The sequence below is a fragment of the Polypterus senegalus genome, chromosome 13 (genome assembly GCF_016835505.1).
Source record: "Polypterus senegalus isolate Bchr_013 chromosome 13, ASM1683550v1, whole genome shotgun sequence".
Lineage (NCBI taxonomy): Eukaryota > Metazoa > Chordata > Cladistia > Polypteriformes > Polypteridae > Polypterus > Polypterus senegalus.
Window position 1 is genome coordinate 87,030,194 of NC_053166.1, and position 26,309 is coordinate 87,056,502.

Here is a 26,309-nt window from a genome sequence, read left to right on the forward strand (position 1 = left end):
AATCTTTACGTAGAGAGAATATACATGTTCTTGATTCTGTTTCAAACAGTATAGAGGAAACACGCCACAACAAAAAAAAAAACAAAAAAATGCCCAGCATTGTGAGTACAAATATAGCCATTACAGAGTCTCAGTGAGAAGAAGCTGATTGTGGAAAAAGCAAGAACATCCCTGATGGAACAAGCATACTGTGCTGTACAAGTAAATCAATATACACCCTTGCACACAATCCAACAGGGTTCGGCACACATGGACATTGCATCATGCCTCTGCCTGGAAAATATGGGGAAATGGATCGATAACAAATTATAATGGTAAACAGACGCATAAGGTGCAGACATCCAGACAATTACCTAGCCTAAATATTTTCAGATCTGATAAAAACCACACTAATAATACTGAAAGAATTGTATATCCGGTGAAGTGGTCATCAGTCTTACGTTTGTTTGAGCAGGTTATGGTGACCGTTTTTCTGGTTTTGCAGGTCCCCTTCATGCACATACTCAGCTTCTCTTCTGTACCGTTGCAAGCAGTTGACACAAACACGGCTGATTTGACTTCCTCTCCAATTTGTACTGATGCTTCTATTTCACATTGCAGCTGCTTACACACCACATAGGCATCATTAATTTCCCAATTTTCATAACAGACTTTATCCCACCTTTTGTATATCTTGGAATATAATTCCAAATGTCCTGCACAGGAATTTGGGTCATTGATGAGCCTTACATCTGAAAAAAAAGAGATATTGGTCACAATAAAGGCATCCCTTATGACAATTTGGGGGTCACCCCAGCATTTTGGAAAATACAAGTTTTAACAGTGGATTATTAGATGTTGTTCTTCTGGCTGTGTAAATGAGAACAGTTGCTGTGAGCTATAAAATCGACTGAAATAGAGTTTTAGCCTTATTAATAAATAAGGATTATCCTGCATCTTAATTCATCATTTGAAGGCTCTTAAAAAAAGTAAATAGACAAAAGGCAATGCTCTCACCATGATGGTCAGGAATGAAAAGAAAGTGCTCCTAACCCTAAAAATAAAATTACATAACATTCTCAAACCTTCTTAATCCAACTAAGGGGCCAGAGCCTAAACTGGCAGAACTGGACAAAAGGCTTGAAAGATCTGAACAGGATACCAGTCTACGGCAAGGCACGCAAACACATTTGGAACTGGAAATTAACCAAACATGAATATCTTTGGACAAAGGGGAGGCAAACCCTGGGAGAACATGCACATTTAACACAAACAACATCCAAATCCAGGAGGCTGGATCTGTGATGTATTGTTATGTAGATGATTCAGATTATTACCATATACAGAAGAGTGTTTGTAGCTGTCTTTGAATTTAATTATTATTGCTTTAAAACATGTCCTTCATTCCTCATTTTTTTCATCTACCTCTTTAAGTTAAATGGTTTTTGCCAACTTTCCAATAAAAAATGTTATATGAGCATCCTGCTTATAAAAAATTATTGTCAGGTTAAGGTCCACTCATGCAGTCAGCAGCTCAGAGAAAGAGCAGTTGAGCCAAACGTTTGTAAACTCTTTATAATTATTGAAAAGTTAGAAAATGTATGAATGGCATAGCCTTTAGTTGCATTCAAGGGACTTAGTGTACCGAATTGGAGCATTTGAAGTCTTTTTACTTAGTTCACCAAAAAGTCAGTTATCACATTTTTATTTATTAAATATTTTGTAACAGTGAAGCATATTCAAAAATAACAGTAGTAATATAATGCAACTACATGTGTAAGTAGACTACATTAAACACACGCTCTTTAACATTATTTTACTATGAAGAGCAAATCTGGAGCAGTGTAAATGAAAATTGAACTGTCCCAACAAAATTCCTTGAAGAATAAGTGTGTCAAATGTCAATAATATTGGTCCACTGGGAGCCAAATTATTTCTTGTGGACACACAGACAGACAGAGAGATAGACAGGAGGATGACAATAGGTGATTACACTCCTAAAAATGAATGATGGAACTGTGGTATAGCAGGTCCACTGATCAAATTGAAAAGGTCAGTTTTAATAGATAATTGGCGCACTTGCGGCTTAAAGAGGGGGCGTGGTAGTGTGGCCGGAGCGGTTCCCGGGTGTATCCGTAATTGATGCCAAGAGCTGCTAATCGCCAAACCTGATCCGTGTCCCTGTAATATATAGAAGAAGCACGAGGCGGATAGGAGAGTCAAAAATAAAAAGGAAAGAACGGGAGCAGAGGTTAAGGGAGAAGAAGGCAGCAGGAAAGAGAAAGTGCGTGAGCGAGTGAGAGCACAAGTGAGAACAGGCTCATTGAAGGTTGAATGCAGCTGGTAGGAAAGCTTTACAGGAGTGTTTGGCCAACTCTTTGGGGGGCAGATTGACGCGGTCACTCCAGCTAAGCAGTTTTAAAGAACTGGAGTGACCGGCAGTGGAGGCGACTGGCCGTTGAAGAGAGCAGCAGTCGAGGAGGCTTTGGGTGTGTTGAGCCCCAGCGTGAGCGCCCTGGCCACTGGGAAGGGAACCCAAGTCTCGGTCCGGCTGGAGTCTTACGTAGCCGGGGATGGGAAGGCTATAGGACCAGAATAGGAGGGAGCTGCATTTGCTGGTAGGGCGACTCCCCTGTTGCGGGGCCCGTATGGGAGAAGCAGGGGAGCCTCCAGTAGAAAGAACAAAGCACCGGAGTTTTAAGACAAGACTGCTTCCAGCCATTATCATTTTAACCTCCACGGATTCACCTCTGTTTTAATGGATTATTTATTTAAAGATTTGTGATGCACTGCACTTATTTATTTGGACACTGTTTTTGGCTTTGTTTGTAAGTAAAGCACTTTGCACTTTTTGCCCCATCGTCTTGCTTCGTTGTTGATGATTTCACTGTCTAGCTCATTGGTGACATTACCGACGGTGTCGGGTTCGAGAGCTCCCCAGAAGCCTAGATGGGAGCATGGAGCAGAACCCGCATCGTCACAGGAACCATTTAAAAAATAAGTTTGATAAACTGTGAATCAGTACAGCTGGAGGTTGTGATTTTACCCTTAGTGTTAAAAGTTGTTTCTTGCTTGTTGCACAAGAATTGTATTAAAAAAAAAATGTTGCAAAAAACTAATACAATGCAGAACTGTAACAAATAAGAAATTAATTCATGCTCCTGATTATGAAAAGTATCTTTTTTTTAGTGTATATCTGGTCCACTGTCACTGCTGATGGGCAAACAACATGAGACTCCATGCATTCACTGCTCCCCACTATCTGTATGGAGTACAGTTAGAAAACACGAGACTTCTCAGCCCATTTGATAATCCTCTTTTACCAAAAGATTTCTGCATTGACACCCAGTGGGATTGCATTGACCAGTAATGCAGCAGGAAATCGCCTGCTAAAATCACCACCTCAATGATACCTGACATGTAACTGGAAAGTAAAGTTTGCACCAACTGTATGGAATTTCCACACCTTGGCAGGCTTGGTATTACCCCCACTTCAATCAGCACATCACTTTAGCATCAGGACATGTTTGGTGCGCAGGGCAAGGTGACACAACTTGACGGTCACCACTGGTGACACTTTGGTTAGGGTGGCATTTTCATATAACGTATTTTTTTCAGTTTTAAGTGTGAATCATAAGAGTTACATGCATGTCAAAAAAAAATTAAGATATATTTTCATTTTAAAAGTTCAAAATATCTCAGAACTGCAATTTGCACTTCACCACAAAGCATCAAAACGGTCCACGCCCATTTCTAAGTTACATGTCAGTATCTAACATTTTCCTGGTCTTTAACGTATTTTTATCGTTTTGTGAAATTGTTAATTTCTGGAATGTAATTAAGATGTAGGTAGAAGGTCTGTTAAAGTCCTCTTCCTCAGCTGGGGCCGCAGCTCTTTTTAATATAAATAATCTGGGTAAGAACATCAAGCTGGACAAGTCTGCAGATGATACCTAACTTTTGATGATGCTTTTCCTCTTTATCAAGAGATTTCTGCAATTAAACTTTTGACTATTATGGTTTTTAGGGTTGCTGAACCCATTCCCAATGTCGTTTTTTAAAATTTATTTTCACTTTCAAGTAATTTAAAAATATTTGCAACTTTTTCTGATATCTTTACCGATGCCACCATTTTGTAGTGGAATTGCCGCCATGTTACTGAGGAATTTGATCTGGTAATATGCAATTCCCATTCACCGCCATGACGGCATAAAAGGTCAGCCTAAGGCTTTTTGGGTTATGTCACATTAGTAATGATGGTAAAAATTGCAACTGGGGTTTGTTTTAGGATCTAAAGATATAAAGATTTTTCCAAACTGAACTTCGATTACGATGAAGGTTTTGCTTTTCGGTTTGGCGAAAGAGCAAATTAAATTTACGGTTACAATCTTGGCTTATTATTTGACTCACTCTTTTTTTTTTCTAGTCCCTTTAGCATTCCATCTGCTCTGCAGAACAACACTAGGCAGAATGGCAGATAATCTAGAATGGATCAGTACAAAGGAAAGAGGACCCTATATAGTCTTGGGAAGATTTGCAGCAGATGAAATTTAATGTTATACGTTGCACTGGACCTATTACTTTGTACGTCCAGACAGTGTAAAGAAGGCTATCAGCATGCTAGGTCATATACCACAATGTGTGGAGGACAAGTCAAAGGAGTTTCTATTTCAGTTGTGGGTCTCATTTAAGGTACTGCATTCAGTTGTGGTCATCCAGCTGTAAAAAGACATAGCAGTATTAGAAAAAGTCAAGAGATGAGCGACTTGGTTGCAAGTTATGAGTTATGAGGAAAGACCGCAGAACCTTTTCAGTTTACACAAACAGAGATTAAGAAGAGACATGATTAAAGGTGTTAAAATTATGAGATTAATACAGGGGGTCCCATCTGTTACCTTGAAATGAGTTATTTGACAAGAAAACAGTGACACAAATGGAAGCTTTTTAAGTATAATTTTTCTACAAATATTACACGTTTTTTTCACATAGAGAAACATAGACATATGGGATAAATTAACACGAAGTGTGGTAGAGAGAGCCTTTTGAGATCATCAAAATTTGAATTTATGTTCTTTTGGAAAGATTAGATGGATCGAATTGGTGACGTTTGCTATTTTGTTCTTGTCAAAATTGTCATAATGCATATTTACGTTTTTTGAATGATCTTTGCATAATTGAGTAAATAACGTAAACTAGCATAGTTAATCTTATTATTTTGAGGTGCATGGTTCTGATGTCTGATCTACAAGTACATCAAGAAAAGCAGCTCAGGTATTCAAAAGGGAAGGAAGGTAGAGTAGCCTGGTTATTTAAACGTGTAAGAAGAACAACTACAAGTAATGGAATACAGACTGGTAGGGTTTTCATATGAGTTCATTGCACAATTCATTCATTTTTTTTTTGTAGGTTTTTTTAATCAAAGGCTGATTGACATGTCGGAATAGAGGCAAAGCAGAGAAAGATGGCTATTGAGGTAATACATTAGTAATGGGAGATGGGAAAATAGGGGAGCCCCCCACCTAACAGCTAAGTTAAAAGCCTGTACATCTAGACCCAGTATGGTAGAATAATTAATTTGCTCTTTGTCATTTTATCTTTGTATGATGTGTTCACTTTGTACAATGTACAGAGGAGAGATGCTGGGTATATTGGGAGAAGGATGCTAAGGATAGAGCTGCCGGGCAAGAGGAAGAGAGGAAGGCCTAAGCGAAGGTTTATGGATGTGGTGAGAGAGAACATGCAGGTGATGGGTGTAACAAAACAAGATGTAGAGAACAGAAAGATATGGAAGAAGATGATCCGCTGTGGCAACCCCTAACGGGATCAGCTGAAAGAAGAAGACAACGTGTTCACTCATTCTTAAAGTGTGTAAAGGTCCCCAACTAACTTAGCACGGAGTTCTTCCTAATGCCTGTGGCTCCCCTCTTTGGTTTTACTTCGGATTTGTTACTTCCAGTGGTATTGTTAGGGTGTAGGAGCATGAGGGGTTTAAGCCCATGATCCCACGTGTCCAGCTGCTGAGTTTTGAGTAGACCTCCCAAATGAACCAACCCCCCACCTCCTGCAACATGTACAACTCATGCAAAAACCCACAGGGTACCTCCTAGTCTTCAATCTGATGACCAATCTGGGGTGGGTTGTGATGGCTAAACCCATGATACAGTATTTACCTCAACTAATGATGTACCTGGTTCTTGACATTTTGCCATTTTGGTTTCTAGAACTTTTGTATTTCTGGACCTTTAAGTATTGTTTGGCTTTTTTGTATGTTTGGCATTTTGTGTTTCTTGGCCTATTTTATATTTTTGGCCTTTGGTATTGTTTGGGCTTTACTTTATTAGCTTTGGCATTTTTGCTTTTAAAATTGTTCGGCCTTTAAGAATTATTTGGTTTATTTTATATTTTGCCCTTAATAGTTGCTTGGTCCTTTCCTAACTTTGTACTTTGTTTTCACCCATTCTTCATCACTTCTGAGTGTTTTGTTTTTGAATAAAAATGTTTATTTTTGATACTGTGTGATCTATCAGCTTTAATTGCTGGTTATTTTAGAAAGTGCTCATTCTTACCAGCATAAGGGAACAACTTTCTAGCACCTACACACCACAAGGCCATAAGGACAAAGAAACAGATAAAAATCCACTTGGCACAGAGGAGGTAAAACTGACCATATTGATCTTGTGATCAACCATATAGTAAAACATTAGTTTCCATATACAAGAAAGTTAAGTTTATACAAATACTTTAACTCTTTCAGGGTGGATGTTGACTTTTGTCAAAAGGAGGAGTTGACAGTGGTAATCGACTGTAATCTGTGACCAAACCTGCTGTTACATTTTAGTTGGACTCTCGTTGCTAGAAGGAAAGTTAGATTAATTGGTTTGACTGAGATTTCCTGCTCTCGTGTGAGTAGCAAGAGGCAAACAACAGCAAAAATGGCACTGACATAATGGCGAGAGATCAAAGCGAATGCGTAAAGCAAAATACTCCATGGACGACGTTTTGCCTATTATCTCTGAACTAGACTATGACTTATTGGACTCTGATTTTGATATAGGTGATCGAAAACGAATGTGAGGTTCCAGCTTCAGCTGACTGGTCTCCAGCTAATTGTGGTGCTGAACAGGTTCATGTAGTGGACACGGCTACGGGAATGTTCGCCTGGGAGGACTGCCACTTAACAACAATAAGAGGTAGAAACCAGATTGCAGTGCACTGTGACCATGACTGCTGTTGCTGCCCCAGTCATACGAAGACAGCCTGGGAGCAAGTCTGCCGCACATTCTTAGCAAATTGCCAGCCACAGCATGCAGCAACAGACATTTAATGTGGATTTCTGTGTGAAAGTGCTTTTCAGAAACTGTTTTTTGGAAAAAATATTCAGCCCCAAGCAAAGAGTTAATGAAATTGTTGAAAAAAATCAGACCTGAGCATATGACCCCGGCTGCATTCCCTGTATAATTGCTTTCCATTGTTTTCTTGCAACTCTCTAGCTCCGTTGCATTTTCCCCACATTCCAAAGAAACCCATGTTGGATTGTCACCATTCCCAAAATCAGCATTCCATGAAGATTTGGTCCACAAAGCCTCCCCACAATTAATTTCGCCACAGACAGCATTGGCCATATTCCTGTTCCAGCCTTTCTGGCTTACTGTTTCCCACTGTTGGGTGCCTTTGTTGATTTCCACTCTTCCAGAGCAGCAGCTGTATCCATTCACCAGTCTGAGACTCTGCTTTTCTGAGAAGGGGAATACAAGAGAGATGAGAAGGTGTGATTAAAATGCAATGTATACACCTTAATATTTGAAATAAAGAATTGCATAAGCTTGGTTGAAAACTGTACAGTATACGTTATAAAACTGCATGGCTCAATAAAATCCATGTAAAACAATATCTAAATCTGAAAATGACTTCACAGAGAATACTTGGCCAACATTTATTGGGATTAAAATGCAGAAATCTGTGTGTAATGGGGAATCACCTAGCATGCTGGTGCCCAGCACATACCTGTCCAAAACAGACCTGCTGGTGACACAAAGCAATTCACAATTCTTGATCTAGCCCTACCAAGGGGTGAAGAGGTGGTTGTTGAAAAGTCTCCATCTATCCATTTTCTAAACATGCTTTTTTCTCTACTTACATTACCACGTCTGAGCTTATAAGCATTGGCTGCAGGGCACATTCACTGACACATCCATAGCCAACAACAGATGACTATCAACCTATCTTGAAAATGTTTGGTGATGGAGACAGAATGTGCAAACTCCAAATACACAACAGTTTGGCTTAGAGCTGCAAATCACCGCGTCACCCTGCTGAAGGAACAGCAATTGCACAGCTATAAGTGACAGTGAAAACATTTTGAACCCAAAAGACAGGTTTCAGTTGAGGCTTCAGTGTGAAGACCACCTTTGTGTCCGGGCTGCCACTACTGTTCAATGCAGCTGTTTTGTCTTAGATTGTATTATGAGATAAAATTCTTCTAGAATCATAGCTGTACTGGTAAGGTCAGTTTAGTAACTGGTATGTAATGAGAAGAAGCTATGGTTCACAAGACGTAGGGAATGGCAAGAACTGGGTATCAAAATTTGAGTTAATTTCAAATCAATGGGATCAGCTAACTTAAAAGCAGGTGGCAATCAAAAAGCAAGAAGCCACATACCATCCAGTTATTGACGGGCACATGGATTAAAAGTATGTGAGAAAGGTTTTAAAAAGCCTATTCTAACTGTTCACAAACTGTAGTACACACACCCAAAGAGGTAGGCCAAGATCTTGTTTAAGTTAGATGACAAATTATTTATGGTCCCTTCTTCAATTTATTGTGTTTCCAGACTCACAAAACATCTGTGTCCTGGTTTGGCCTAAAAAATACTAGTTAGTCCTTATACACTTGAAGTAAGCCTGCCCTCAAATTTGAGTATCAGTCTTGTGGCCTGCACACCAATAAGGGACCAAAGTTTGTATATCTCAAAAGGGAGAGGGGAGCAGGAAGAATACCTGTTCCAAAGAGCAAAGCAGAGTTTTAATAATCATATGATTCTCCAAATGTTTGTTCAAAAGAGGATAAAAAACAAGCAATGATTTCAAAAGTAGTTTGTAAATTACTAACTTTTACTTCAAAGTGGTAACTCAAAAGCAAACTAAATCTACAACCCACAAAGAAAAAATCATTAACCAAGAGCAGAACAGAAAAAACGTTTTAAAAAATCAGAAGGAATAAAAACTAGAACTTACAATAAATGGAATCTGAGGAAAGTATCTAAAATAGAGAACTAAACAACATGAGCAGAAGATTACCAAAATGTTGAGTCAGAGGTCTCATATAGACAGGGGGCAGTCCCACAGCTGCAGTGTCAGGGGTGCCACCTCCTTTGGAGTCAGATATCACAGTCAAAATACCAATACCAATAATAAAATATCAAACAACTCCCCTTGTCATGTATTTTTCTTTTTTTTTTCTTTTTGCAGAAACAAGTATTTTTAACATTCTAATGTTAATTATGCGAAGTTGTTCCTGTTATGGGCACCGACATAATGTGCATTTTTTATGACACTCATGACTATAATTCTACATTTATCATAATAATGGTTAGCATAATCAAAACAAGTTAGTGTGTTTGTTTCTAGACCTTGATTTCTGTCTTTTGAGTACTGGATTTTGTTGATCATTCCTCCGACTATTTTGTTGTATCCCTGACCTCTTGCCTGTCCTTGAACATATTTTAGGTTTGTCCTGCCTACTGCTATTCTCACTAGCATACAGTAAGCTTAAAAGAGCTTCCAAGAAGACATTAGTATTGGGACCCCTGGTCTTTTTTTGGAGATTTTGTCTTGTTTGTTCCTGTTAATCTATCCTTCTCCTCATCTTCTTTTTTTCCATGTTAGCATTTTGGCTCCTGCTGCTCGCAGGTTTAAAACAACCCCCCGTCACTCTTTCATATGAAGATATGGTCTGGGTTCTGCCCACGACCACTGCCTCCATGCTTGTCTTATTTCTGACATATGCAAGTCATATCTTAATTGGATCCCTTGGTGTGTCCAATTCATAGTGTGAAGTGTTATACTTACTTAGTTGCATTACCTAATAAATGAGTCTTGTAAACTATAAGGGCAGGCAGGAAGGAACATTGTTAGATGTTCATGCATGGCTCTGCAAACCAGGGCTTACCAGTTTCAGGAGGATTTTTTGGTTCTCTTAGTTTTGGACATTTTTTGCCTTTAAAGTGATTAGGAAGTAATTTGTGTCTAGTATACACTTGGGATTTATGTCTGTTATTTCTTTCTGAAGGATTTCAGAAAACCTTGTCCTAATGCATTTAAGTTTGGCATTATTGAATGAGACTGCAATAGACTGGCACCTCAACTATGGTTGATTTTTCACTTGCACAGTATGTGTAAAATGAACTCACAACCTTGAACTGGACGAATTCGAGTTTGAGAATATGTGAATGTGTTAATTAATTGATGGAACAAATTCATTTTACTATTCACGGAATTAAAACATAATATGTTACTTATAACTCATTGATAACTTTTAATGTTGAGTGAACTGTGGTGTTTACTTACTAAAGTCACTAAGCTGCTGCTTATCTGGATCATTTCCCCAAAGTCTGTGGCCCCTGTGTTGCATTACCTTGTATTATTATGATGAAAGTTCTGATTTCCTAAAGCAAGGTGTGGTGGTCATAACAATGAATCAGAGCAGTCCTAGCCCTTCAGAACCTGACAGAAGGAAAGACTTAGTGTCTGAGTATTGTACTGCTGACATACTAAATGGCTGTATTGGTGAAATCGTCCTCACTTGTACATTTGCAGGTTTTACAACTAAGTATGAAGAACTTGTGCCTGATACTGTGTGTTGTAGACATGTTTATAAAAGTCAGTACATCTGTGTTCTTACAACATTTGCCTGCCAGGAGCCGTGCTTTATACCTGGACCAAACACACATTTCGCATGTCCATTGACTTCATTTCCGATTCCTACCTCAGATCTTGTTGATCCTACCTTGGCAAGAAATGCTGACCTCAGAGCTGTTACAATTGGTGACTTGCGTGCCAAAGTTGCCACAGTTTAGCAGTGATTTCTCATTGCCAGTGCAGGACACACCACCCAGGATGTGCTCAGGCATCTCTTGTTTAGTCGGTTTCACATCTTTCAAATACAAACCACAGTTGAGTTCTTTGCAGACCACCTTTGAGTTAGTTTCAGTCCAGCCACTGCTGCATATGGATCTCCACATCCCATTCTGGTAGACCTCCACTGTGCCAGAACAGCAACTATCCCCTCTCACCAGTCGGACATGGGCACCACCTAAGATGAGGGGCAAAAGCAGAGTTTAGGGAAACAGAACAAAGGATGCTGTATTGAAATCTGAAACACTTGTGGATGTTCAAACATGAGGTAAGGCACGACCATTATCATCGTTTAGTCTGCGGCTTCACTTGGCAAAATCTATGCATGTGGCTTGAAGATTTTTAAATGAGGGTCAGATATCTAAAAAATGCTCTATTCATTAGTTGTTTGGTGAATTTTGAATGGTTTTGGAAACCTTAGAGTTCAAGACAAAATTGAACCTCAAATATCAATTAAAATAGAACGGTGACTGAGGTTGACCAAATGTCTATTGAAAACGAAGACCTTGTCCTAAAAAGTTTCATGACATCCTTAATGGTCTTGCATAATCTTGGTACAATAAATTATCTTGTAACTGAATGAGAAGCAATAGAATCCTTTATTGGAAAATGAGAAAATCCAGAGGTCATTTGTTACTGGAGTAATGAGAAAATTAACAGATTTGCTATATCTAAATGAATAGATTGTATTACATGTTTTATAAATATAAGATTTTTTTTTCTAAAGCTTACTGTTTACATTTTATTATTTGCCATTGTGCCCATGAATTTTCCAAAGTGAGATTGAGAAGTTTACCTTGACCTTATAACTTTATGTTTTTTTTACTTCGTTGTTGCATTTCACAATGTGACAAGTTTAACTACATTGATTTGAAGAAATTGAAAGCATACCCACTTCATCAATGATCTTCCAACTGAAAAAGGAACCTGAAAGAGTAAAGATAATGTGGTTACAGCAGAATAAATACATTGAAATGTTACAATTGGCTTAGCAGTTTCTAAGTCAGTGAGAACACTAAGCATCAGAAATGCAAGATAATGCCGTGCACCACGCAAACGTCAAGGATTGCTTGCTGAGAATCCATCAGATCTGCATGACTTAAAGGCAAATACAGAGGCAGAGCCGAGCGTGCTCATATACAGAAGGGGCACAGAACTGCCAAGGTTTTTATGAAGATATTGTAACAGGACAAGATATCACTGGAATTATTATCCATCCAGCATCAGACCTGGTTAAGTCAGTTCAGGGTCACAGAAGGAAGGAGTGTGAGACAGTCTTCCATGACACTGTGCTGGCTTATTTTAATGACTTCTTTCTAAAGTACTGCTGCTCTTTTAAATTTGCTCCATTATGCCAGTTAGCTAAAAATATATGAAATTTGACCAAATGAGAAGTGTCCAGTCAGTCCATCAAGCTCTTTTGTTTAGTTAATAGCTAAGCTGTCCCAAAATCTCTTTCAGATAATTTTTAAAGGTTGACAAAGTTTCCCCTTCAACTACTGGCTTGGAAGTTTGTTCCAGATTCCCACAACTCTTTCTGTAAGGAAGTGCTTCCTGGCTTCATCCCTAAATGCAGTTCCCCTTAATTTCCACTGGTGCCTTTATACACGTGATTCACTATTTAGTTAAAAGAATTTGTCTGGATCTACTCTTGAAAACTTCGAAGACTTGGATTAGGTCAACATGTAGTCTCCTTAGTTAAAGACAAAACTTGTTTAACTCTCTAAACCTGTCAGAGTATGACGTTCCTCGAGTCCTGTATGTTTCAGAATGCGTTCCACTGCACTTGAATTGCTGCTATGTCTTTTTTGTAGTGTGGCGACCAGAACTTCACTCCATATAGTTTCAGCATAATGTCCCTCGATTTACACTCAATAGTTTTTATGATGTATCCTAAATATATGATATACCTGACCACTCTCTTTTTAGGTTGAATTTAACTCGGTTGTGGGGGTCTCCCAGTCCCATTAGTCAAACAGACCCCTGTTTTCAGTAAGGGGACCCAGTGCTTTGATCTGGTGGAAAGGTTTATTTAGCTTTAATGAGAACTATCAAGTATTCAAATTACACCAAATAGACCTTAGCAGTTCACAGTTAGTCTTGGGATGTGGAAAATCACTTCACTTGGGGTGCTGATACTTGTAGGAAAAAAAGCACAATATATTTTAGACTTTTGATTATTGGTGGTTTTTCTCCTACAGTGTTCCTGTCCTGTGAGAAGAACTTTGGACAGGTCACTTCAGGGCAAACTTTGAAGTATAAACAGGATAACGTCGACTTTTGTTTAGGTGAATGTGCCTAATAAGTGTTCAGAGTATTTGAGAGGTAGTGGGTAGTGTCTAGCACCTGGCCTGGGGGACACTCCAGGTATATATCTATCTGTCTCCCTTGCATAGGGCTGAGAGATTTTGGAAGCAATGGTGATCTCTGGGCCTGTAAGGTTCACTCAGCAGTTCCAGACCTCTGGGCTTAGCACCTGGTGATGGGGTTTTAACAGGTCTGGTTACTTGATACTTGAAGCCTCTCTCATCCTGTAGTTCACATCTCTAACCTTACCTAACTCTTCAGACTACTAAGTTGAACTTCTGAGGCCAGACAAATGTCAGAATCTAAGCCATACTGATGTTAAAAAGTTTATTAGAGCAAAATATAATGAAATGGATGTAATATGTTATTTCTTGTTTAATGTATAACCTCTACAATACAACTAAAGTTTAAGTTATCAATTAAAATAAAATAATTTTACAATTAAGAATTTTTGAAATGGAATACCTAACTCAGTCCTTCAAGCTTTCTGTAAGCCAATGTGATGCAGCATATAAGGGGTCCATGGAATGTAAGGTTTTGAAAACAGGGTGGGTCAGGCTTTGTGGGAGTACGTGCACGCTAATGGAAAGCCATGTGGCCCCAGAGTGATTAATTCACATGGGAGCACAGTTAGCACAACCATTCCTCATTAACGCTTAAGGGAAGCACTCACAAGGATAAAAAGGTCCTGAGTAGGAAAGAAAAGAAAAGAAAAATTGGAGATGAGAAAGCTGAAGAGAAAGAAAGTGCAGAACTGGGTTGGTACCAGGTGTGGTGGTTGGGTGGCCTTGAGATGGAGCAAGAGGATGGGTGCTCCAGTGTCAGGTCGCTTCTGCTGACCGATAGTTGGAGCAGGAGTAGCCGAGTGCTCCAAAGATCATCCTGGGATCCTGAGGGATGAAGGCAGGGTGACGAGTCAGGCTCCGAAAGTCCCAGTGCTGACCAGGCTGGGACAAAAGCTGGAAAGAGGAGCAAATTGATTTATTTATTGATTTTAACTTCACGATTACTTTGTTTTTATGGAGGATTATTTATTGAAGATCTTTGACTGCAGCTGGTGTATCGCTCCGAACTTAAAAGCATAAATGTGTTAAAAACCTGTTTTCTGATTCTAACAACCATTAGCCTTAAAGAGTCATTCTTCTCTGGCCATTCACCTTTGCTTTTTTCTTATCTTTAAGTTATACATATAACATTAAAATTACATGTACTTTTAAAATTACATTTCTTTGCTTGTTATTCTAATTTAAGTCACAATTATCCAAAGGTCTCAAGCTAATTACTTTGAAAAGTGCAGTATTTATCATTTAGTTAAATATTTTGGTGGAGACAACTTTAGTTATGACATGTGTGAGTTGAAAAGGTCACTTAAATTTGAATTTATCATTCTGTTTTTGTGTACTTTGCCAAGACCAGCCATAGAAGGCTTTCTCAGTTTTTCAGCTCATCTCTCCTCCATCATGTCTAAATTATCTAACTTAACTTTGTTTTTTAGACTTTGTCTGTCGCTAGTCCATTTCTGATCCAAATCAGTTCTTTTACTAGTGAGCCGAAGTCATTTGTTTTCTACACAAATCTGCTGCCTCAGTCTCAGAACTGCCTGTGCTCTCTGTGTCAAGTATGGGTTTTTCTTCCACATCCCAAACATTTTAAGTATTAAGTTGACTAAGCTGGCCCTGTGTGAGTGAAAATATCCTGCAATGACTGGCACCATGCATGAAGTTGGATCTCTTCTTGCACTTAATGTTGCCAGAATGGGCACTGGTTCCTTGTTGCCCTGCACTGAAGAAGAGGGTTAGAGAAAGGATAGATGAATGGATGAAAATGTATGCTGCATTTAACAGGTAACACAGACTCTGTAGTCCTACAGAGAAGATTTCAAAGCTCAGAAATGATAGGAAACAACACCATGCCGATCTAAATCTGGTGCAAGGTGTGGACTGCCCACATTCAAACATGTGTACCAGACACAAAGGTCAATGATATCAACTCACTGGTGCTGAATACTCGGGACACTTGGAGAAAGAGAAGTGCTGAGTTGTCAATTGGTCACTCCTTACTCTAGGGAGATGGTAGTGGAATGAGATCATTTTGACCATACAGTATTGTGATTTGTGATAGACTGGTATCAGCAAGACTAGCAGGGAAGGTCTACAGGATAGTAGTGAGACCAGCTATGTTATATGGGCAGAAGTGGGTAGTAACGAGTTACATTTACTTCAGTAACATTTTTAAAAAATTGTACTTCTAAGAGTAGTTTTACTGCACCATACCTTTTACTTTTACTTGAGTATATTTGTGAAGAAGAAATGCTACTCTTACTCCGCTACATTGGGCTACACTCGAATTGTTACGTTTTTTCCATTAGATACACTATATTTTTGCCAGGGAGAAGCCACCAGTGGATCTACTGCATGACTGTTTCACCAATCAGACATAGCAATAATAATCATAAGACTCCGTTTCACCAATCAGACGTAGCAACAATAATCACAAGACTCCGTTTCACCAATCAGACGTAGCCATGCAATCACATGACCACACACAAACTGTGGCGGCATAGCAGTACAAACTCCAGACAGCGGACAGGGAAAGAAAGAATGCAAGTAGAACCTTTGTTTGCGAGCATAATTCATTCCGGAAACATGCTCTCAGTCCAAAGCACTCGTATATCAAAGTGAGTTTCCTCATAAGAAATAATAGAAACTCAGGTGATTCGTTCCACAACCCAAAACTATTCATATAAAAATAATTAATACAAAATACTGTATAAAGTAAAAATACATAAAACAAATTAACCTGCACTTTACCTTTGAAAAGAATCATGGCTGGGGTGAGTGAGTTTCTAAACTCTTGTGGGATTTCACCCAACGGGATGAAACTCGGAAGAGCATCCCGAAGCAACTGCAGGCACCCAGCGCTGTAGCAGTTCGGCGTAAAAGAGAATCCAAAAATATCGGGGTCATGCTATAAGCACCTGCCGTTGATGGATGATTACAAGTAACATTATAAATGTGCAGGGCACAGTATTACTTGGCCACTAACCTAGGCAAGACCCTGCCTGACTGCTGTGTCTGTGTATAGGAGAGTGGCAGATCCTGCTACAATAAATAACCACGCTGTTCCTGTTTCAAGCTGAATAAAGATGGTGTCGCAAAAGTATTGAGACTCAGCTTCATGTTTTGGGGTGCAAGATGGGGACTCACACATCACAGCACACACACATGGTCACAATGCTGTAGTAAACAGTATACGCTCATACAGATGTTGACTATATGAGTGAGGCATGCCAACTGACAATTGTCACAATCCCGCAGCGAGAGAGAGAAGAACCATCAGCTCAGTTGTGATCACGTGATGCTCAGCAGACAAAGCGTATACGGACTTCTCGTATTACAAGACCTCGCTCGTTTATCAAGTCAAAATTTATAAAAAATTTTAGCTCCTCTTGTAAAACACTTGAAAACCAAGTTACTCGCAATCCAAGCTTCCACTGTACATGAAAAATGGCAGCCAACTCCTGCTGAAGCTTAACCATCACTTTACTGAGTGAAGAACAAGCACATTTTAACCAAACATGCACAGACACAGACAGTCAAGGTAAAGTGAGACTTCTTGTACGTGCACAAGCTGCCTTGTTCTAATGTTATTATCTATCAGCTGTGCTATTTGGAGGGCAAATGAATATGCAGTATTATACTGTCAGTGTACAGTATATGTTGTCACTGTAAGTAGTTTGCACTGTTCAAACATACATGTTACCTACTGTAGGTATTGGCTTCAAAAGCTTTGTTGTGAAAAACTGAAATTTGCAACTTTGTGTTATTTGTGCATCTTTATTTTGTAAAGATGTTATTTATTTTGACTCATTTTTTATTTTATTATTTGGAAATAGCAGAATTTGTACATTATTATATCTTTTTGTCTTATTACATTTCTAAAAAAATAAATAATTTATTATGATCAAACAGTTACTCAGTACTTGAGTAGTCTTTTCACCAAATACTTTTTTTACTCTTACTTTTTTGGATGACTACTTTTTACTTCTACTTGAGTAATATTATTTTGAAGTAACGCTACTCTTACTTGAGTACAATTTTTGGCAACTCTACCCATTTCTGTGTATGGGTTAGGGACAGTGGCACTGACACGAAGCAGGAGACAGAGCTGGAGGTGGCAGAGTTAAAGATGCTGTGAATGATAAGGGGGCGCTCTCGCTCCCTTGAACCCCTGTCCACGACTCCAGACACCAGGTAAAAGTCCAAATGTTGACTTTATTTTTCTTCCACAGTGCACAAAGCACACTCTCCACCACAATACTCATATAAATACCAATAAACTACTAATACACAATCCTCCAGCTCCCAGACGCGTTGCCACCCTTCCACACAGCTCAGCTCATTGTCTGGGAGTTCCCATAGTCCTTTAATACTCCCTGACCCGGAGGTGTTTCTGCCCAACAGTCCACAAGTCCTTATTCCTTCCGGGTCAGGGTAAATAGTCCTTTTCTTCAACCCGGAAGTCCGTCGCTCTTCCTATGACGAACCTCCGGGTCACAGGGCACGAAGAAGCCCTCGGTCCTCCCTGCAGCTCCCTCCTGTGGCCCCCACGGCATCCAGCAGGGCTTTGCATAAAAACTCCATTGTCCATGATGCCCTGCTGGTCTTCTGGGGACCTCCATGCTGCAAGGAGGGCTCCACTTGGTGGCTTGGGGGTATTGGCCGGGATAAATGGCCGGCCATCCTTCACAGTATTCCCCCCCCAGCGACGAATTATTATTCGGAGCGGCCTGCCCCGAGAGGGAAGTCTTCCTCCAAGAGGACGTTCTGGTTGAGCCTTAATTAATTCGACCGTCTTGGTCCCTGGAGAACCTAGGGGGAATATTAGTCCAAATCGACATCTTGTCCCCCTCTCTCCAAGGACAGTTCCGCCAAATATGGCCCAACCTTCGGCACCCGTAACACTGCCTCTGTCCTCCTGGTATTCTCCCCCTGCAGGACTGAAAACAATTAGGATATGTTAGGTCCGCCCCTTGTTTTGCTGGGAGAGAAACCCCTGCCAACTCTAACGGTGCTTTCTCTATTTCTGTCTCTATTCCTTTCTTGTCAGGAGACCTCGGTTTAATCTTAGAGCCCTCCTGTTTAATCTGGGGCTTATATACAGTCTGGGTCTCTCTATTACAAGAAGAGAGCCCCTTTACTGTCTGCACCCCTCTTGATTTACAAATTACCGGTGGCGGCGTCTTAAGGGCCGTCTTGCTCCGGGAATCAGCACTGTCTAGCTGCCCCGGATCGATTAGCCCTTCCGCTGACCACTCGGTTAACGTACCGGCCTCTCTTGTAGGGCACGCCGTGTATTGGCACCCGCTACTTAATAAACGCATGCCCGGATCACACCGCGTCCCTCTATTATGTACGATACGGGTCTCGCCTACCTGTATCGCCACATTATTCATTACGGGAGGCTCCCCACCAAATCGCCGCACGTAGGCCCTCACCTTCTCCAACGGCTCTCTGGCTGCAGCTCCCAACTTCCCGACGATCTTTTCAATGGTCGTCAGGACCTGTAAGAAACTTGCTACGGGCTCGATTAAGCGTTTGAGTTCCCGCAAGTCATTATTTATTTCGACCGGCATAAGACTTACTTCCTTGTCTGTCTTCTCTGCCTGCCAGGAGCCAATGAGCCCGCCCGCTTCAGGCACGTGCTCTGACGGGTCTCGCGGAGGCTTCTGGGACTTGGAGTTCTCAGAGGGTTGAGTTGCCTTCTTCGCCGAACTGCGGTCTGTCTTTAATACTTTTGCGACATCCCGATCAGCTACTTCCCGACCCTCCTTACCTTCTTGTGGGTTGAGCGATGCCTCGCTCGCCTCCCCCTTCCCCTTCGGAAAGACCAAGTCCGTTCCTTCGGGCTCGAGGGCGCAAACAGCAGGACGCAGAGCTCCTCCTTCCCAGAATGCACCGGGTTTGCTACCGTGTCCCTCGTCGGCTGCCGTCATGTGGAAGTCGACTCCTAGGCGCTCTGGCTTCGACAGAAGAAGGCCGTCGTCGTCGGGGCAGTCTCCTTTTTCCCTCGGAGCCTCCAGGTGGTCATCTCCAAGGTACATGCATGGGACAAGGTGATTAACAATAAAAGGATTTTTAATGTCGTTCCCGGCACGTACCTTAGAGTGATCGTTGCTTCCTGGAGGTTTCTCCGGACTTGTAAGGCCTCTCCTTAACTCCTCCCGAGCGTCGGCCATTGCACCTAAGGCACTCCCGCTGGCATTGTCGCTTTGCTTGCCCTTCTTCTTCCCCATTTTGGACTCAGTTTTTCGGGTTTTGGCGATGCTGTGGCGATTCCTGACTCCGTCGTCTGTTCAGGGTTCGTTTCCCACAGAAATTTTTGTTTCAGGTCCTCTGCAAATGACGCTAGAGTATCCTGCCGACTACGCCACTGTGAACGATAAGGGGGCACTCTCACTCCCTTGAACCCCTGTCCACGACTCCAGACACCAGGTAAAAGTCCAAATGTTGACTTTATTTTTCTTCCACAGTGCACAAAGCACACTCTCCACCACAATACTCATATAAATACCAATAAACTACTAATACACAATCCTCCAGCTCCCAGACACATTGCCATCCTTCCACACAGCTCAGCTCATTGTCTGGGAGTTCCCATAGTCCTTTTATACTCCCTGACCCGGAGGTGTTTCTGCCCAACAGTCCACAAGTCCTTATTCCTTCCGGGTCAGGGTAAATAGTCCTTTTCTTCAACCCGGAAGTCCGTCGCTCTTCCTATGACGAACCTCCGGGTCACAGGGCATGAAGAAGCCCTCGGTCCTCCCTGCAGCTCCCTCCTGTGGCCCCCACGGCATCCAGCAGGGCTTTGCATAAAAACTCCATTGTCCATGATGCCCTGCTGGTCTTCTGGGGACCTCCATGCCGCAAGGAGGGCTCCACCTGGTGGCTTGGGGGTATTGGCCGGGATAAATGGCCGGCCATCCTTCACAATGCTAAGATCTGCACTGAGTGTGATGAGGATGGATAGGATTAGAAATGAGTACATTAGATGGTCAGCTCAAGTTGGAAGGTTGGAAGACAAAGTCAGAGAGGCGAGATTGCGTTGGTTTGAACATGTGCAGAGGAGAGATGCTGGGTATATTCAGAAAAGGATACTAAGGATTGAGCTGCCAGGGAAGAGGAAAAGAGGAAGGCCTAAGAGAAGGTTTATGGATGTGGTGAGAGAGGACTTGCAGGTGATGGGTGTGACAGAACAAGATGCAGAGGACAGAAAGATATGGAAGAAGATGATCTGCTGTGGCAATCCCTAACGGGAGCAGCTGAAAGAAGAAGTATATATTGTTAAATGAGCCATGCTAATGATATCAAACATTAACAGCTTTCCTTAATTTATGAGAATAATGTCAATATGTTTCAAACCAGAAATCTCCTTTAGAGGATACCAGGTGTTCATCTTGGAATGTTGTGGGGTCTGATTTCTATTTCCACACTACTACTTTTTCATTTAAAATTGCAAGCATTAGTCTTCATTTTCTCTTTTCATCTACACTACCAGAGGGTTTTACACTCCTAAATACAGAGACTTTTGAAAATACTTTACAGAGCTGTACACTTCTGAAAACACAGACTCAGCATTACAGTGTGAATGGGTGAAAATTCAGACTCTAATTGTGTCCTGATTTTATTATTACGTAGCCCTTCCCTGATAGGATCCCAATCATTACAAAATCTCATTCCCTGATTGGTCACAGATTGAAACAATACTCCAACATAGGAAGAGTTGTTTTCCAAGGGTGTTTTTGGTGTTGCTTACCAGTATGCATGTCAATTGCATTTTATACTGTTTGAATGCTTACCATCCCTTCAAGGGTTTTTCCTTCATTGCATATATGTCCAGTGAAGGTGAATGTCTACATCATGTGTGTTTTCTGCCATTTTAGCGTGGACATATTTCTTTTCGTGGACAATTCTTTTGTAACTGATATGAAAACACTAGTATGGATAAAGATTGTTTTCATTTAAAAAGTAGTGTGGAAGAAGTGGTAGTTATGGGTGTTTGTCCATTAGTTAAACACACAATTGTGCTGTCTGGTTTTGTCTTGTTCCTACACCACTAGCACCTACTGTATATGGCCACACTGGCATACTTATTAACTGAAGAAATCAGTAGAACCATGGGCTACACATTAACATGGTCATATGCCAATTCCCTCATCAACACTCCCGGAGCCACTTATCCAAGGTACCAAGGGCGCCTACACTCCCATGAGGCTGCGCACACTGTTTTATTTAATAATAAAAAAAAATGTTCACTGCCATGGATGGCAAATGCTTTTTATCACAAGCAGCAGACATTGTTATAAATTCAACAAAACCATAATAACACTTTTTTTTAACAATTCCTTCATTGAATCGGTTGTTACATTGCCTTTATTTGTTAGTTTAGCAACCTCCATGGTGTTAACCCAGAGTGACTCTTTGGCTTGGAATTCTATACAATTATGGTTAAGCCAGAGTGTCTCTCAGGTTAAGCTGTATTGTTCATACTGTTAAGCCACAGCACTTGGGGCAGTATTTAGCTGCCATCTAGTGGATAATATAACATTATGCTGCAAAAAAATCATGTGTTTTCTATGTGTTTTGCCACTCCATGGTAACTCATCAATATTCATGAAGGGGAGGAGCTTCCATCCAAAACATCCAATGGTGTGTAAATGAAAAAATGTAAAGCCAGTTTTAGAACAAACTGAACCATTAGTTGAATCAAACAATAGTGATGACAATGTAAACTGGTCATCAGTTGTAGACATGAAAAGTGAAACTGATGCATGCGGCACCACACCACCAAACTGCTATAATGAAAATAGTAGTAATAATAATAAATTTTATTGAAATGCAACCTTTACCGTGCACAATGTGCTTTAAAGAAAATTCAGAAAGAAAAACAGGGCATATATAACATTGGATACAAATAACATTTGCTTAAATACCAAATATGGTGAAAAGTCAAGCAAAATGGCTAACATGGTACAACACCCTAGTACTACTTACATACCAAATAAAGATAAATACAGAATATACAAAGCACTTAAATAGAATAAGCGACAACAAACTAAGAATGAAATACAAAAATATGAAAAAAAAAACTACAGGATAACCCCTGAATGAATAACATAATTTGTGGTACAAACACAAAGCTTCCTAGGCATCTGGACATAAAGGTCAAGCTGAAAGTAGGGTCAGAAAGTCAGGGCAAGTTAAATGCCTTCCTGAACAAATGAGCTTTACATTGTCTCCCTATTATAAAAGAAAATCCTGAGATGAGATGAGACAAGGCAATTTCCAAGAGATTTTTTCAAATCTTGCAAGATAAGACTTTTGCTATGAGATTTTTTCCAAGTCCCGCCCTCCTCTCAACCACATTTAACCACGCACATGGCCTTCTCACCTCTCATTTGTGTGAATGCTTTTGACAGACACAATTCCTGATCTCTTAGCTCTTATATATTTTTACGTTTTCCTCACTTTAAGATGCCAAATAAAGACTTATTATGTCCAAATCTTATTGAAGAATTAAATCCTTAAGGATTATCAACTCAAGAAATGAGTACATGGGCCATCCTAGCACAGAGAAATGATGAAGTCAAACAAATTACTGTGAAAATTGTTGATCGGTTTCACGGCAAATTGGTAAAATGCATATCAATAGACTATGCTGAAACAGTTGGTGGTGATGCGGAAGATGAAAACATCAACTTACAAAATCCCGAAGAATATCTACAACCGTTAACACCGTCCGGTCTTCCACCACCCGAATCACTGTTGAAAGAAGGATGTATCCAAGAAAGGTAATGTAGTACATCTTCCGCGGACAACATTACACAACAAAGGAGATATTGATATGCCATTTGTATTAAAACGTTAATAGTTTCCAATTAGAATAGCTTTTGCAAAGACAATTAACAAATGACAAAGACAAACATTCAAGAAAGTTGGTTTATTTATTAGGGAGAAAGAAATGAAATTCACTTACAGGCAGTTATACGTTGTATTGTCACGATGTAAGTCCAAACACAGAATCAAAATTCAATGCACTATTGACTAAAATTGTATTCAAAAAAATGTTTTTCCTGAAGTTTTACAGTAAAAGTGTAAGTTTAAAAAGCATCTGCGTGTTAATTTCAAAGCCAAATAGAACGAAATCATATAACACAACAAACGCAACATGAAATTTAATTTACTTTCAAATTATTACTTTTTACTATTTTTTAATATGGTTAATTACTGACTGTAATGTAAAATAGTTAGTTCTATTATACATACGTAACAATTCCCATGAAAATAACAATCTCTTTAAATTGTACATCCACATCCTCATGCCCAAGTGGCAGAAATGCAAAGTGGCTTGCACATAGTGCTGGCCCGGGGGTTGGCAAGCGAAGCCCCCTAGTTTTGCTAAACTCATTCATTTAGGGAGGTCATTCCAAAGTCTGGGCACTATAAATCTGAAGGCCCAGTCACTCGTAGAGGACATGTTAGTGTGGGGCACAATGAGATTGCCAGAATCAGAGGACCATAGTGATGGAGAAGGTCACTGATGTAGTCCAGTTCAAAACAATTTAAAACTTTATAGGTTAGTAATAGAATTTTATATTCACTCCTGTAAGACACAGGGAGCCAGTGAAGGTGAAGCAGATGAGTGTTATGTGCTCGCTGTTGCAGGTCTGTGTAAGGACTCTTGCAATTTGCTGTGATAACAGATTAGAAGGGGCACCTGCCAGTAGAGGGTTATGAGAATCGATACAGGATGTGATAAAAGCAATGAGGAGTTTCACAGCTTTGGAAAAGGAGAGGAATGAGTGAACAAAGGAAGTGTTACAGAGGTGGAAGTAAGAAAGTTTTTTAAAGTAATGAATGTGGGCAGAATACGAATGGGAAGAATCAAAAATAACACCAAGATTCCTTGCAGAAGAAGAATGCCTGATGACACCATCACCAAGATTAATTGAGAAGGAGCTCATGTTCTTAAATTGAGCTTCAGTGCCATTTAGCATGACTTCGGTGTGATATGCCTGGTGAGTACAGTAACCTGAAGGTTCACTGCGGTGCTAGTAGGTTTGTGGCACAAAGATAAAAGTGATCATGATCAAGTGGGAGAACAAAAAAGACATTAACCCCCTAAGCACCGTTCACAATGCAGTAACTGAGGAAATGTGGAAGTCACTAAGCCTTGTACTGTTGCAACCTACAATAATAACACAGAGGACAAGGTCAGTTGTGTGGTTCAATCACTAATATTCTACCCTCTCATGCTCAGGTAACAGAAGATATTATTAGAAAAGTGTGCAAAGAAACACCATTCTGTGGTCCCGATTGTAATGTTGGGCTGCGCCTTATTAATGGTTTCAAAGCAAATCACATGAATGATGTGTCCTAAATCTGTTTCAGTACAGCACTGGACACTAAGTTTACCTTTCCTACTGTAATTATTTTGCTGAATTGGTATGTACAGGTTTCTATTATACATAATAACATTTTTTCTTTTTGAAAAAAAAAATTGAAACGTTTTTGACTCTTCCAAGATTAAACATAACAAACACTAAGGAGGCTACGAATATAAACCATCTTAACAACATTATGTAAACTAGCAGTAAAATTATTGGTTTGCAGCATGACTAAATTCTGTCAGAAAGTAGCCAGATTTAGGTTTCTGAGGGTAAAGACCAGGGGCCTCATGCATAACGCCGTGCATAGAACTCGCACTATAACATGACATAAGCACAAAAGCCGAAATGTGCTTACGCATAGAAAAATCCAGATGCAGGAATCTGTGTGTACTCCAACTTCCACGTTCTTCCGCTACATAAATCCCGGTTTGCATGAAAAGTAACGCTCGTGCACGCAGCTGCTGTCCCGCCCAAATTCCTCCCAGAATTACGCCTCTTTGAATATGCAAATTAATATAAATAGTCCTTAAGCTCAGCGTTCTATGAAAAGACAATGGGAAAAGCACAGGGGAAAATATAAGAATTTCAGCGAATACCAAGTGGAGGCAAAGGAAAAACATACTATTTGTTGATTTAAACAGTGGTATAAACAACAAAAGGAAGTCGATCAAGTGACATAGTGTGTTGGAGAAACTTGAAAGCTCAAGTTCACAAAGTCGCACAGTACCCGAAATAAAAAAGAAGTCACATATCAAAGTCACTGTGAAAAGGCGAGTTGTAGCCCACTGTCTGAGTGTCATATGAAAGCTTATTAGGGTACAGAGAAAAAAAAATAGGCACACAGTGGGGAAAAAAGCATGAAATGTCAACTTTAATCTTGAAATTTCCACTTTAATCACAAAGTTTATTTTGTCATTAAAGTAGAACATCATAAACTTCAACTTAAAATTTAATTTACTATTTTCTCAAATCCCATCGTAACTAAAGTAGCATGTTAAATGCTTTGTTTTGTATTTGATCTTCTATGTGCTCTATGTGTGTGAATCACTACGTGCTTCCGTTCTTTCTCTTTCTCCGACAGGACACAGAATCCATTACATTCGTGATATTACAGCTCTCTGAATAATTAAAATACTGAGATGTATACTTGATATCATTTTCATCATGATTGGGATGAAAGTCATGTTATTAAACATGGGAACACGGTGGCGCTGTGATTGTTCATGTCTCACACAAGATGCTGCTGCATGTTGCTACCTTCGATGAAATCATTTATTGTAACAGTACTGTCTCTTTCAAATGTACTAACCTCCAATTCCTGTCCTTACTTTTCTTTCTCCAAATACCCAATCACCACACAATCAGCTCTGTAATAGATGTTAAGCCATTTGTAAGCTTACAATAACGATTCTTCAGAACTTTTAAGGAACATTGAAATATC

General features: G+C 40.1%; 1 protein-coding gene across 3 annotated transcripts in view; it reads right to left on the reverse strand.

The window, feature by feature from the left end:
* LOC120542762 (CD5 antigen-like) overlaps window positions 1–26,309 on the reverse strand; it is a 46,348-nt gene that overhangs the window by 10,296 nt on the left and 9,743 nt on the right. Inside the window, exons 2-5 of one of the 3 annotated variants that reach the window (XM_039775411.1) lie at window positions 12,004–12,039; window positions 11,147–11,290; window positions 7,403–7,714; window positions 441–731 (exon numbers count right to left, since the gene is read on the reverse strand). In XM_039775411.1, the coding sequence (XP_039631345.1) occupies window positions 441–731; window positions 7,403–7,714; window positions 11,147–11,290; window positions 12,004–12,039 (783 nt within the window). Of the gene's footprint in view, window positions 1–440; window positions 732–7,402; window positions 7,715–10,984; window positions 11,291–12,003; window positions 12,040–26,309 lie in introns of those variants that run through there. The other 2 variants (XM_039775409.1, XM_039775410.1) reach the window with 2 other exon arrangements.